This window comes from Manis javanica, chromosome 11, assembly GCF_040802235.1.
Source record: "Manis javanica isolate MJ-LG chromosome 11, MJ_LKY, whole genome shotgun sequence".
Classification (NCBI taxonomy): Eukaryota; Metazoa; Chordata; class Mammalia; order Pholidota; family Manidae; genus Manis; species Manis javanica.
In genome coordinates this window covers 4,923,192-4,938,694 of record NC_133166.1, presented here as the reverse complement: position 1 = coordinate 4,938,694, position 15,503 = coordinate 4,923,192, and the positions used below count along the sequence as shown (strand labels likewise).

General features: G+C 34.9%; 1 protein-coding gene across 22 annotated transcripts in view; it reads left to right on the top strand.

The window, feature by feature from the left end:
• Window positions 1–15,503, top strand: part of DEUP1 (deuterosome assembly protein 1) — a 101,914-nt gene that overhangs the window by 19,405 nt on the left and 67,006 nt on the right. For 20 of the 22 annotated variants that reach the window (XR_012122494.1, XR_012122493.1, XR_012122492.1 and 17 more), the window contains 4 exons: window positions 78–212; window positions 4,886–4,999; window positions 6,935–7,174; window positions 13,484–13,629. Coding sequence is in view for 19 of the 22 variants with exons in the window: in XM_073215880.1 (XP_073071981.1) it covers window positions 78–212; window positions 4,886–4,999; window positions 6,935–7,174; window positions 13,484–13,629 (635 nt within the window). In the remaining 3 variants the exon portion in view is untranslated. The remainder of the gene's footprint in view (window positions 1–77; window positions 213–4,885; window positions 5,000–6,934; window positions 7,175–13,483; window positions 13,630–15,503) is intronic. The other 2 variants (XM_073215882.1, XM_073215879.1) reach the window with 2 other exon arrangements.

Here is a 15,503-nt window from a genome sequence, read left to right as displayed (position 1 = left end):
ACACAAGAAAAGATCTATAGTGAAATCAAGTTAGAAATACCCAGTAATCATAAAATGTTAGCATTCTCTATTTACAGTTTTCCAAACTAACAAATAGCTTTGAAAGACTGAAATTACACCAAATGAAACAAAACGAATTTCAACGAAAAGAATTACAGCACCCTGAAGAAGAAATACCCTTTGAACTGAGCAACTTGAACCAGAAATTAGAGGTGAGCTATCTTTTCTTAGTTTCTTCACATGTATTGTGAAGATTGATTTTCGTCGTCGCTGTTCTGAGCTGTTTGTCTGCAGCGTACACAACAGCATGTACAGCTGTGGTAACAAACACCATTACAAATCAACTTCCCATTGAATATATTTTCTTAGGGCACCTTCCCTTCAGGCACTTAGTGAATTAAAACATCACTTTGATTTATACATCTTTTATACATATCAGCATTTTTGGAGAGCCAGAAAAACAGTTCAAAGAACCTGCAGATGCTGAGTGAAACTGAAGGACATCCCTAGGGTCAGTTAAATCGAATAGCTAATAAATCTTTTAATGGCTATTTAACTATTAGGTTATTAAATCCCAGTGAAGACTCATAAAGGTTTGCAGAACAGGGCTTGGCGTTTCCTTAAAGAAGTAGTGCCACTCCACTATAGCACCCCCATATCACCCAAATTTCTAAAATCTTGGTCCCTCAAAAGGCTTACTGTGATCTAGGTGCACTTCTTCTTATCTCCTAATTTCCCAGCCATGGAAAAACAAACGAGCTACTTTTCTTCCCTGTGCTCTTGAGCATGCCTGCTACAGGTCACGTGACAGCAGATAGCTTCTGTAAACTCTGATTCTCTGCTCTTAGCTGAGTTCCAGTGCTGCTCAAGTATTGCTTTTTAATTGACCTCAAGTTGACCCTTTTTATGTTAGCCCACTCAAATTCCTCTTTTATTCTCAAGCCCTAAACCCCAACTTCTCCCTATCCCCAGCCAATGATTTCAGTTTCTTCTATTTCATTGGTAGGTAATGGTTCTGCACCTCCCAATCACCCAAGTAGAAACCTTATAGGAATCTTTGAGCTATTTATTTCTCTGAATCCTCCCGTTCCAGCCGAGGTTTGCCCTTTCCCTGGTCTAATGTGTCTTATATCCTTCTTCCTCCTATCTAATTGTCATTGCCCTGTCTCATATTTCACCATTCTACTCTTCAATTAACAGTCTTCCTCAAACTTTTCTTCCAAAATATCCTTAATAGAAGAAAGAAAAAAAATCTAGGATTACAGCCCTAAAACCAGTCTGTTGGAAAAACACTGTTGTTAGCCTTTAAATTCCTGTAAATTTTACATTCTACTGAATAATGTACATTTTTTTAAATACAAGTTACTACCACTACGTAAAGTTGATCCTTTAGGAAAATGCATCAAGTATAACCAGACTGGCTTCAGAAATATCCTTCTCTCACAGAAGATGCCCAAAGATGTACACTGTAATGCACATGTCTTCATGGAAAATGTAAAGATCAAGTCACTGATTATCCATTTGGCTGACTTTTGGGGGGATTAGTGGGAGAACCACATTCTTATAAATTGTTTAAACTAAAAAAAGCCTTAAATTAAGTACTTGGAGAGTGCATATTTTACATTTAAGGAATTAAAATGTTTACATAACTATATCTCATGAAATTATAGTGGAAATTAGTAGCAAAATATGGCTCAATATATTAGTACCTATATGAAACTTCTAGCACACTAAGTAGATAGTTTAAGCTGTGTGATTATGGAAACACTTCATGTACCTGTTGTTACTTTAACCTGTGAAAAATCAATGTGTAAGAGATGGAACTGTTCCAGTTTTAGTCTACATCTCAGCATGTTTTTCCTTTGGAACAAATATTTATACATTGGTATAGTACTAGAACAATGGGAAGTAGCAAGTTGTGGAAGAACATCATAGTTTATAACTTAAAACACTTCCTGACTAATTTATTTGACCTGTGACCTTTCGACAAATTGTTAGCCTCACAGAAATACCATTTTTTCACCAATAATTGTTGAGTTAAAAATATCTTAAAAGTGGCATTGTGGTTATGTAAGAAAAATGCTTGTGTGTGTGTGTGTGTGTGTGTGTGTGTGTGTGTGTGTGTGTGTGTGTGTGTGTGTGTGCTTAGATGCACACTGAAGCATTTGGGGGTGAAAATACATGAGGTCTAGAAGTTGCCTTAAAAATACTGCAACAAAAAAAGGTGGAGAGAGAGATGAAATAAAGATGGACTAGGTCGATGGTAGTTAAATTGGGTGAAGGGTACATGGGTTTTTTTTAACTCTACTTTTATGTAATTATGAAAATTTTCATAATGTTTAAACTATTTTACAGGTGGAGGTTTGTAGAAAACCTGACATACAACAATTGACAAAAAAGCAATTAGTTCCATCCCTGTATATTTAGTAGAAGGATTTAAAAATCTAATCATGTGGCTTCCCCTAGAAATCCTAATTTTAATGACCCTAACCTACTCTCAGCCTTCAAGACCAGAAAAGCTTTTCCAGTCATGGGGAACTTACTCTGGAGGTTTGGGCAAGTCTATAGACTCTCTGAATCAGCAGATACCTCCCATCTCTACAAAAACCTTTATAAAGCTCTCTAGGTCTGTGTATGCTCCATAGCTACTGGATAAACTGTGCTAGCTTGCTCATCTTGAAACCAGTATATCTGTAAGACCAAGAAAGCCAGGACTGTTAACGTACACCAGCTGATATGTCTGTGACACATATTTCTAGTCTTGCTTAGCTTCATTCTTGGCCTCATTTCTACCTGTTGTAGAATTTGTAAGGAATTGAGGTTAATGCCCCTGCCGCCTCCTAAAAGTATGCTGAGAGATGTTTATTGTCAAGACTGAGATTGTTGGGTTGGTAATACTAAATATTAGTCTTATCTCAAAGATATGAACTGTATAAATCAACCTGGCCCCCACTTCGACTTTTGACTCTAAAAACCACTTTCTAAATTAAAAAAACATTTTAAAATCTACATTATATTGATTTGAAACATTACCTATTCTGTGCTAGAGCTTAGTTTTTTGTAAATTTGTTAGTATTACAAAAGACCCTGTTTTCATGTACCTAATTTTGAATTCCTGAATGTCAGAATCAGTCAATAACTTTAATTGAACTACTTTTATTTATCTTAATAAATGTAGTTTATTCATCATAACGTATTATTATATATTTAAGAGGGGGCCTACCCATATTTCTCCAATCTTGTTACTACCATTCAATTTCAGGTCACCTTTAATTACTATAGAAACCTAATTTATAGCCTGCCTTTACTGATTGTTTTGGGACTTGTGGATTTATAAATTGCAAATTTCCCCAAATGTCTGTCAAAATCATTTCTCTGTAGAAACTATGAAATGCCATGTTTTCTCATTTTGAGCAAGATGTAGCTTTCCTTCTCTAAATTAGTGTATTTTCCAGCATAGGCAATCCAGTCATTTCAGCTATCTTCAAAACAGTGCAAATCACTTTCCAACTTGACATATTACTGAAGATGGCTAAGATCATCATGACATTCTCTACAGGGCTTTTATGTGTCACTATTATTGTACTTAAAATTATTTGCTTACATGTGCATTTCCCTACTTTGTTATATATTTCTTGATTTTTTTCTTTCAAAAATCTGTTTCTTTTAATCATGAAATATTTCCAAATTCTTTTCTCTTCACAGCAGCATGTGGACACTAGGTGCTTAATAAAAATTATTGAATTGATGCTTGGAAACATCAATACATTCATGCCATGTATCTATATGAAATAATATATGGTCATGGACTCAGTAGCTACAGAGTTTACTTCCAGCCATGTTGTTTGTTTTCTTTGCAAAGTTTAGTGAGAAATATATAAATTCTAAGAAATATTAATAGCATGCTTTTGTCTGTACATTCATGTCACAGCGTGGTGCCTGTACTTTGTTAGGCTCTGTGAATGATACAAAAGTAATGAAATACATAGTCGTTGCTTACAGCCTGGACAGAAAGATAAGATATAATGGTTAGCTCTAGGCAAAACTAAGAAGCAGTGGAGTTTTCTTTGGCCATATCTTTTCCTTGGGTGAAATTGTGAACACTCATGCTCCGTCAATACAAAACTTGAGCAAAAACTTGAAGCACTGAGCATGTGGTATCAAGCTGTTTCCTCTACTTCTTCCCCTGGTTAACCCAGCTGGCACTGCCTCAGTGAGGCCTGAGACGGTTATTCTGTTCCCAAGAATATGTTAATCTTGTCTTCACTTAGTAGCTGTGAAAGCCACAAGGGGACAAAGTCACTAATCAGTCCAAGCTCCAGCCCCCCAACAAACAACGGAACAGGTTTGGTGACTGAGTGTAGCGAATGAAAGAAGGGAAATAACTTAGGGTGTCAGCTTCAGGAAATAGAAAAGAATTACTGGTTGATGTGAAAAGCTGTTTGAAACTCCCTTCTTAGTAATCAGCATTTGTTATCAGAGAAACTTTTTACATCTTTGACAAAATATTTAATGTTCAAGATAATGCAGTTTAGTCTAGATAACTCCCATTGAATAAGTATTCAATTATTTTTTTCTTATTTAAAAACATCCTATAATGGAACACTTTAGAAAATAAAAATATGCTGTGAATACACAAAATGATTATTTTTTTAATATAAGGATTAAGTCACAAATTCCACATTTACTAGCAAAAATTAGAAACTACATTTAGTAATAAATCCTTGGATTTGATGCTTAATTTGTTTTCCTAATGGGGAAAGAGAGTATGTAGTTTTTTTTTTTCTCAGAATGAAGATGAACAAATGAAAGAAGCCCCTATTCATTATAGTTTAAAATGAATACTTTTCTTCAGTTTATGTTTGTCCCTTCACTTTTTTTTAAGGAATTTAGAGTGAACTCCAGAGAATGGGACAAGCAAGAGATACTATATCAGACTCATCTGGTTTCTTCAGATGCTCAACAAAAATTATTATCTGAGAAGTGTAAACAATTTCAGGTACATTATCTAATACTATCCTCTAAATTAGAAGAAATTAGAGGTTAAATTTTAGTATCTTTGCCATTTCAACATGTAATCTTTTTACAGGTAGAAATGCCAACTAAGGAAAATATAACCAGAGTAGGTCCAGCACTGGGTAAAGTCAAAAGTGTATGAAATATCTATCATGGTACATTTATTCTACATGTCTCAAAGGATGGTACTCTTAAAAGTGTCCATTGTAATTATGTCTAAATAACATGTTTTCGCATGCCGGTGGGAAGGCCCCTTAGAAAGCCTAAGATTGTTTGGTCCCTGCCCTCAAGAACCTGACAGCTCAGATGCAGAGATAGTACATGTACATATTTACAGATAATTGACAAGTAAATGGAAAGGGTCCAGATCCTTCTAGAATGCCGAGGAGTAAGAGAAAAATTGGGGCTGAGATAATGAAAAACTGTCCTCCAGCAGGGTTGGGACTGGGCCTGGACCCACATATTTTGAAAATGTATTCTAGGTGGTAGCATGAGCAAGATCACGAGGGAAGGAAGAAAAAGGCAAATTCTGGGAATGGAAAATGGGCCCAATGGCTGGAGTGGGGAATGGTAGACGGCAAGCCTGGCAAGTTGGATACTGATTATAAAGCCTAAAGGTGTGAGTTTGGAATTTTCATTAAAGTCAGTGAGAAGCTATGGCTTTTGTTTGATATTCTTATTTGTCATTCTTTAAGTCACTTATTATACAAGTTACATATGTTCTCTGAATTCATCAATACAAAATGATCTAATGTAAAATTAATAACTTCATCCTCTACTCCATTCTTACCCATTTAATTTAAACAGTGTTAACAAGTGTTTATCTTCCCGTACTTTTTCTTTATACAAACATGTAAAATACGTGTTTGTGTGGAAGTTGTATATTTTTTCTTTTTAAGATTTTAAAATAATAACAAGCCATGGATATCTTTTCAGGTCACTGCATAAAGTTCTACTTAATTCTATATAATATTTCATAGTATATGGCTTATATACCAAATATATGATATAGTATATAGTAGACATGCCATAATTATTTCAATCATTTCCTTATTGATGAACATTCAGGTTGCTTCCAGTTTTTTGCTCTTACAATATTGTAGCAAATAGCCTTGAATACATGTATCTTCAAATACTAGTATTTTCCTTTTGTTATATAAAAATCCTAGAAATGATTGTTGAGCCAAAGGGTATGTTCAAATTTTTAATGAATACTAGCAGATTACTTCCCAAAAGGTTATAGTAATTTACAATTCATGAACAGGCCATGGGAGTGCCCATATTCTCCCCAGCTTGGTGAAAGTCTCACCAGTCTTTTGATTTTGGCTTGATTTTGCGATTCTCTGACTATTTATAAGCTTGAACACCTCTTCATATGCTTCTTAGCTTCTTTCATTTCCTCTTCTGTGAATTGCCTGTTTAAAAACTTTGCTCATTTTTCTTTTGTGTTGGTTCTCTTTTTCTTACTGATGTGCAGAAGTTTGTGTTCATTAGGAATTATTAACCCTTGTTATATGTATTCACAACTTTTCCTACAATCCAACTGCTTTTTGTTTGATTTTGTTTGTTTATTTTTGGTCATAGAGACATTTTCAACCTTTGTGTAATTGAATCCATAATTTTGCTCTTTTTATAGCTTCTAAATTTTCCTTCTTGCTTAGTAAGATTTCCCTATGCCCAGCCCCCTACCCTACTCTACATCTCTGCTCTGAGGCTATACAGATATTATTTTCTCTTTATGCCATCTGAAACTGAGGTTTTAGAATAAACACAAGACTGAATTACAAAGGGCAAAGCTTCATTATCTAATAAGATATTTAAAGATGTTTCTCCTAAGTCTTTTCTGTCATGCTTGAACTTTACATAAGCTTAAATATGATATTCTCCACTTTATTGACATGGTCTTCATATTTCTCAGAAACAGGCACAAAGTTACCATACTCAACTAAATGGTAAGAAACAGTGCACAGAAGACAGCGGCTCTGAAACTCCTCAGCTGATTCATGAACCAGATCACAGTTTTGAAAATGAAAGAGATGAGTTCATTATTGAAAAATTAAAATCAGCTGTGAGTGGAATAGCATTAAGCAGGAATAAGCTACAAGATGAAAATCAGAAGCTCTTAAAAGAACTGAAAATGTACCAAAGACAGTGCCAGGTGATGATTTATTTATTGTTCAACTGTTACTGCAAAACAGTTATATAAATGCTGATTCAACAGGTGTAAGGATTAGAAAGCTTATTTTCTATTACATGTGGAAATTTGGTTCATATTACCTCTGAGTAAGTAATTCTCACTTGAGGAGTAAATTCAGTAATCCCACAGGTACTTTACTCCATGAGAGTGAACTTTGGCTCTGCCACCGTATGATGATATGTATTACCAGCGCAGTATAACGTCAGTCACTTGTAGACGTCTATGCTTAAAAACCATTCTCTCTGACCTTATGCCTCTTTGACTCACAAGAATCCTGCATCAGAGAGCCAGGACAGCATTAGGGGTTCAGCAATGTGATAACTCGAGGAAGCCATACATCTCTAGAAATGGAAAAGGTGGTGGTGATGTTTCCTCTAGCTTTGCTATAAGATAAATGAGATCAGCCCTCACTCTTCCACTTTAGAGGTTGTCCATGTGGCTTCTAACACTTAGCTTGCCAGCCAGCCTTCCTGGTCCCGTCCGAGCTGGGTTTGCAAGACTGCTGGTGCTGATGGGATTTTGTCCCTCTCAGGAGCTGCTTCCCATTCTTCTCCCGGGTATGGGACCACTGGCCATGCCCCTAGCCCTGATTTAAAGACATTCTGCAGCTGTCTGTCCTGCCAGCATCTGAACCAGGAACACAATCAATAAATAAGGAGATTATTTTTCTGGGTACTTCCCTAATATTCTCCCCTGGACTTCAGGTCATCCTGAATAAACTGAGGAGCTCTCTTTGTCCCTTCGTGAGGTTTTCTTGGCCCTGGTCTCTAGAAATGTGTTTTCTGTTCAGACCTATATTGTTATGTTCTCTTTCATTTGCCTGGAACATATTTCATTAGTGAGTCCAGTTATGAAGTCTTGGTTCTATCCTTCAGTGAGGTTCCACTTCTCCACTAACATCAGTTCCTTATAATCTCCCCAACAAGAATTCTGTTTGGACCTATTAACAGCATCCAAGAACATCCTTTTTTATAGGCTGAGGTCAGCTTTGGGCTCTTTGGCTTACTGGTTGAATAGATTTCTCTTTCTCTGTTCCCTTTTCCTGGCAGCATGACTGACTTTCTCTGTAATGCTTTCCTTGATTGACCCCACCTTTCTCCTTCTCAGAAGTTAGAGAATCTTGTTAAAAAAAGAATGTTACAAATAGAGGATGAGTGTAACAGTAACATTCCCAGTTCAGATTACAGTCTTTACCTCCTCTCCAAGTAAATGCCTTAAACCCCTGCTTCTTGCACTGACACACTCCTGCTGACAAGAAGAAATGCAACCTGGGAATGTGAGTGTGTAGCAGGAAGGTAGAGGACTCTGAACCACCTGACGGCCAAAGAGACATTGATTGTCCTTTAGTAACGCCATTTAACCGACTTATCCTCCTGCCCCACGTGCAGCTGGATATGATCATCCCCACCATGATCTCTAGACACTTCCAGGGGCTTATATGCATTCCTGAGAAGGCTCTGTAAATTGTTTGGGCTAAGGAATGTTCATATTACCCATTTTGACTTTTCCTTATGTATCAATGTATTAATGTACTTAATTTATTAATGTTCCTGAACATATACTAATAAAATAAAAACCCAGTTACTCTTACTCATAGAAGTTGACATAATTATGAAATATTTTTTGTTGATATTTATACCAAAGGTTATAAAATAACAGTCTCAATTGCCTAATCGTTATGACATTTCTTTGAATCGGTGGTTTCCTACTGGGGTGATTTGTTTCCAGGTGACACTTGACAGGAACTGGGTCCATTTTTGGTTGTCACTACAGAGGGAAAAGGTGTTATTGGCACTTGGAAGGCAGAGGCCAGGGTTGCTGCTAAGTGTCCTGCAGTGCACGAGACAACCCCTCCCAATGAAGAATGTTCCACACCAAAATGTAAAAAGTGCTGTGGTTCAAAACCTTGCTTTAAATTTTGAAATGTAATTTTTTCTCATATTCTTCACTAATAATTCTCTAACTCTACCTTATGGTGGTTCCATAGTTAATAATTGATTTTAATGTTAGTTATTTTTTATCCACCAATTTCTATGAGAAAATTTACCAGTCATTTTTACAAAGTTTTGTTCATTAAAAATTTAATTATTCTTGGGTCTATGAACATTATTCAATTTAGATGAAGCATCTCTGTTTTATATTTTACAAAGGAGTTGCATGTGTTAAAAAACATACCAAATTATTCTGAAATATGTTTCACACACATACACTCATAAATATGTTATAGTTCTAATGAAAAGGTTTTTAAGAAGTTATTTGGTTAAAAAACTTAGAGCTGTCAAAAAGATAAGATTTCTACTCCCAGGAAAACACTATTTTTGATGCATTTAGGGAAAAATGCTAAAAATAATGCTTTTCTTTAGCTTTTTCCCTATTTTATTTCCAAATTTTACTTGTTTCATTCTTTTTTGCATTAGTAGATATCAATTATTTATTATTTGGTAGCTGATTTGAAGTTTTTAAATCATTGCTTCTCTCAATAAACCATTAGGCAAATTTCTAACTAAACAGATGGGCCTTAACTTGTTTTACAAAATTTACATTTTACCAAATGGGAATAATTAGATGTAAATAATCACTGTAAGCAGTGCATGTATTTAGAGAGAAGTTTCTCTTCTCTTTTCGCAAAACCGTCATGACAGTGTTCCACATCTTGCACGTGAATTTAAAAAGACAACCGTTTCAATTTGAATGACTGTCACTTATTGCATATAAATTTCTCTTTAGTTTACAACACACTTTAATGCCAGATGCATCCCTGAATTTCCACATGAATCACATCTTCTCACTTGTCTTTCTACAACCTTGAAATGTGCAGTATACATATTCCATTGCATATATTTATTTACTATGCTGCCCTACACTCCCATTTTTTGAATGTGCAGTATTTCCCATTAAAGGTTAATGACAAAAATTAATTGTTCTGCATTTTTCTAACATTTATGCCGAAAAACCTGACCTTTTTTGTTTGCTTGTTAATGTACCTTAAGGTACTGGAGCAACAACGTTCAATAGAAATATATGAGCCACAAATCTAATTTAAAATTTCCTACTAGTCACATTAAAAGAAGCAATAAATGGGAGAAATTCATACGTAATAGTAATATATTTTACTCAATACAACATATATCCCAGGTATTATCATTTCAACATGTGACTGATGTAAAAAATTAGTGAGATATCTACATTTCTTTTTATATAAGTCTTCAAAATCTGGTGTGAAGTTTACACTTACAACAAATCTCAATTTAGATGCTAAGTAGTCACTAAAATTACTTGATTACCTGTATTTAGATTTCATAAAATTTACAATTAAAAAAAGTAGATTTACATACCTAAGTTGTTATGAACAAACTTAAAAATGTTCCAGTAACTACATCAAGTACCAGAGAATCATCTTCCTGAAAATTTGCATCCACATTGACAAGTAATTGATTTAACTTTTATGCAAAAGCATGCCAATTTTAAAACTTCATCTAAATTAAATAAATTCACCACTTCTTATGTCAACTCAGTGTTACTAACATTGAATTCAAAGGGATATTGCATAAGTCAAAAAACAACCCACCATTTATCAATATCAACAAAGCCTCTTTTACTTTTATATAATTTACATAATGCTGTCAATTATAATATAAAAGTTTGCCTATTCATACATGTTATAAAAATGGATCAAATCATCATTATTGATTTGTATTAGGAAAAGTTTCCATTTTAATATAAATACCTGTGTAGCTAGATAACAAATAAGTTTTCCCCTTAATAACATCTACAAGTGTCACCCTGCTGGGCATTATTTTCTAATAACAGTAAACAAATAGACTATTACCATATTTTGCATAACCTCAGTTAACTCTAGCCTACAGTGACCCTATAATTCACTAACCTGCCCCTCTCCCACAAGTGAAGGTAGTCCTACCTTCCTACGTATTAGATTGCTCCCTGGGGGCAAATGTGCGGATAGGGAGCCCGGTTAGGGTCCCCTTTGGCTGGGCAAAGTCTGGATGACATTCACATCAAATTAATTTGCTTTCTATTTGCTTATCTCTTGTTTCAATTTTCTTTTATTTTGAAATTTTAATCTCATCTGAAAAGTCCCTTGAAAGAGGGACTTTAACCAAACAAATCTTTATCCAAAAAATTAAATCACCTATTTGAATATATTGTTATACTTACTTCCCAGTCAGCCAGGAACTTCTGCAATTAGGTTCTTCACTGAACCCAGGTCACTAGATCTCCTGGAAAATAATAAATGTTTAAGGTTTTCGTAAAAAAAAGTTTGGGAACTTGTATGTCCTATATTGTCTACACAGTCATTTTTTTAGGTTTTGTGAATTTTGGGGTAGGAATTAATAAGAAAGCATATGTCCACATAAAAGCTTGTACATGAAATTTCATAGCAATATTGTTCATAATAGCCAAAAAGAAGAAACATCCAAATGTCTATCAGCTGATGAATAAATAAGCAGAATGTGGTTTATCCATACAATTAAATATTATTCATCAATAAAAAAGGAATGAAGTGCTGATACATGAGCATGAACCTTGAAAGCATTATGCTAAGTGAAAGAAGCCGGTCACAAAAGGCCATATATTGTATGATTCCATAAGTATGAAATGCCCAGTGTGGGCAATTCCATAGAAACAGAAGTGGCTGCCAGGGGCTGGGAGGAGGGACAACGGGGAATGATTGCTAACGGGTGTTGGGGTTATTTTGGGAGTGATGAAATGTCTGGAGTTAGATAGTGGTGATACTTGCATGACTTCATGAATAAATTAAAATCCGCTGAATTGTATGCTTTAAATGGGTTAATCCCATGGTATGTAGGTTATATTTGAATAAATCTGTTGATGTAAGGAATTATCAAATGATTTTTAAAAATCTATAGTGTTTTTTATAGCCTTCATTAGCCTGCAGAAACTTATGCCCTTAGAACATCCCACCCTGTATTTACCAATAAACTACAGGTCTGTTTCACTTATTTTACATGAAGCACATTATTTTTGCATCTTGCATGTTCTAATTAGGCGAGCAGACAAAAGATCTGGAATTTTCTGCTCCAAAATCTGCCACTTATGTGCTGTGTAACTTTGGATCAAGTCTGGCCCTCAATTTCCTCAACTATAAAAATGGCAATGGATAGGATGGCTTGGGTCAGGTACACTTTACAAATACTAGTTTCCCTGAATAATTGAGTTAAAGAGACCTGATGATAGGGAAGGACTTTGCCATTCCTCTGAGAACCTCCAAGTACTGCTGGAGAAAATGGCTTAACAGGTCATGGTCCCAAACTTCAAATGAGTACTCAGCACGGCCGGGACTCCTAACTCTGTTACTCCAGTCAGCAAACTTCTCCGGTCCCACTGCAGGTAGTTGAAACCTCCACTCTGCAAAATCACTCCACTACCACCACCTCCCCTTCTCCTTCCACTGATGTTGCCATTTTACTTCACAAGGAAAACAGAAACCTGTCTATCATATTGCCAATGTCTTAACTCTCCATATGCAAATGCGTATACTTGCCTACGTTCCATCTTCCTTCCTTCCTTTCCTATTGCAATAGCAGAGGGTCTCTCTTGCTTTCAGGCAATTCTTCCACTTGTGCTTTGGGACCCATCCCACCTACCTTCTCAGGAATGTGACACCGTTACTATTAACACCTTTTCTCTCCTAACTGGATCCTTCCCAACAGCTTTTAAATGTGCTTAAGCTTTTCTTATGAAGAAAATAAAACATGAGACTCACAGGATTGCTGCTATTTCTAGTTACCAGCTAAAGTAGGGCTACTCTTGGGCAATAGTGGAACCATTTACCATGGTTTACAATTTACCTTGTTGGCCAGCTTTGAAATTCTTTATTTTGGTGGTGGGGGGCTGTTATCTTGTTTAAATTGGGAATTATTTGCATTCATCCAAATTTTATGCATTGATGTTTTATTCATACTTTTATGTTTTCTGCTTTCAAATTTATATACAGTGTAACCATATTGTGTGATTAGTTATTCTTTGTCTTTATCACTAGACTGTAAGCTCACTGAGAACCAAATCAGTATCTGTATCGTCAGTGCTGAACTCATAAGAGTTCAGTAAATGTTGAATAAATGAATGAAGGAATTAAATTCTGTAAGACAGAGCCTAAACATAAGTAAGGACTAAATATCAGCTCATTTGAAATCAGGCTGGTTCACAGATGTAAAATATTTTTTAATGTATCATATGCATCATGATATCCAAATATAAGCATTGAAAATTTTTGATATTTTTATTTAGGCCATGGAAGCAGGACTCTCAGAGGTGAAAAGTGAGTTGCAGTCACGTGATGATCTCTTGAGAATTACAGAAATGGAACGACTGCAGTTGCATAGAGAATTATTAAGAATGGGAGAGTGCCAAAATGCTCAAGAAAATAAAAAAAGGTAAATTCTTTATATTCAGCAGCCTGACACTGTTCAAAACATGATGTTTGAATATTTTTAAGAACTTTATATTTGCAAGTAGAATTAAAAGTCTATTTGTTTTGTTTTGATACTGTTAATTATTGAGTAATATTAGATATTAAAAGTAAAATTAGTGATTATTTTATCTTCTAAATTAATATCTTTAACTAGAAAATTATATCATGTTGTGATTTGTGAACATTTAATGTGTCACACTGAGTCAGAAATTTTCATAGAACTTTTATTCTTTAGGATATTGCAAAAATAATAGTATTGAGCTGGTATTTAATGTTATATGTTGATAAATAAGATTTATTCCATATTTTCCAAATGCTTTTATTTTGACTGTCTATAAACCTGTTATTAACTTGTTCACTTGTAAATATTATTTATATTGGCCTCCACATTCACCATCTTGTCAGTTCCATTATGGGTTTTGTTAGAAGAGATATTTTTTTTTCTTTTAAAATCAGACAGATATTGCAGACTCCAGAACCACAAAGGTAATGGGATTGCTGAGGATTATTAAATGTTTTATGCTTATGACTAGGCAGTTTGACTACTGTAACCATTCAGTGATGTTCAAAGTCTCATTAGAACTTGAATCCTTCTTAAATCTCAAGGCTAAGGACAATTGATTAGCCAAATGGTGAGTGAGGAATAGTTTACTGAAAGATAATCATACTGCTTTAAAGGCAATAATTATTTCTTCAAAGTTGTGGGACCTGCTCACATTTCTTTAAGGTCTACACTTAACAACAAATGCCAAATTAAAATCCCCCAAAATGGCCTACTGTATGTCTCACTAAGGATGGCAGAATGCCTATGAGCTAGTCAGCATTATTGAACACTCCATGTGCAAGCTATATATCATCTTCACCAGTCATTAATAAATATAATGGAAAAATATTATATGCAAGGTACTGTCCCTGTGCAGTGAGTTGGTGAGAAATGTCTTCGCACAAAAAAATGTACTTGCCTAAAAGCATAATTGTCTAGAAGAGCAAACCATTCGGCCCATGTGTAGCTCTAGTTCTGGGAAGAGGACTGTGCGTACTTTCTACAAAGCTGTCTCACGAGGCCTCTGCTGGACTGCAAACATTGCCAACTTTCCTTCAACACATGATTTAATCTAAAATCTTGCAGTTGTTCACATATTTGACCAATGTCACTTTTTTGTTATGCCTCATTGCTCTCCTTTAAGTTGGTATTTATTTTGGTCTCCAAACTGTATTTTTCTCTTTTCACGGTTTTCCTCAGTTCTAGTATTCTGAGATTTGATGAAAGATATTTAACTTTTCCAGATTACATTGTATTTTAGACTTTGTGTATAAGACTCCTTAGCTTTCATCATGCCCATTTGAAAGTTTATAATCCTTTGAGTTGGTTCTCATGTGAATGTAGTTTTATCTTCTTTAATGTTTTGGTTTCTTTTATTTGGACTCTGTTTCTTCTTTACAGTTGTATTAAGGTAACGCAGCCCAGATACTGAATGCAGCTCAAATGCACACTAGTTTTATAGAAGTAGCACTGCAGTGTTTTCATTCATTTTCAGAAACTTTTTCATTAATGCTAAGATTTTGTTAGCTTTTTGTTTTTCTTTTTTTCAGTTGTAGAAGCACCTAGGGTTGACATGTTCTGAGAGTTATTAAAAATAATTCCAACACTCCTTTCCTACATGACAAATGATTGTTCCTTTATATATTTATATTAGCATGATTACTGTCTTCTTTGAATTTGTCCACTTTGAAGTTTGACATTTGTTACATTCACTTAATGAAATTTACAAGATCATGAGTTTTTTATCCATTCAGTTCAGCATTTCACTCCCTGAAATTGCTTAGGAAGAATTG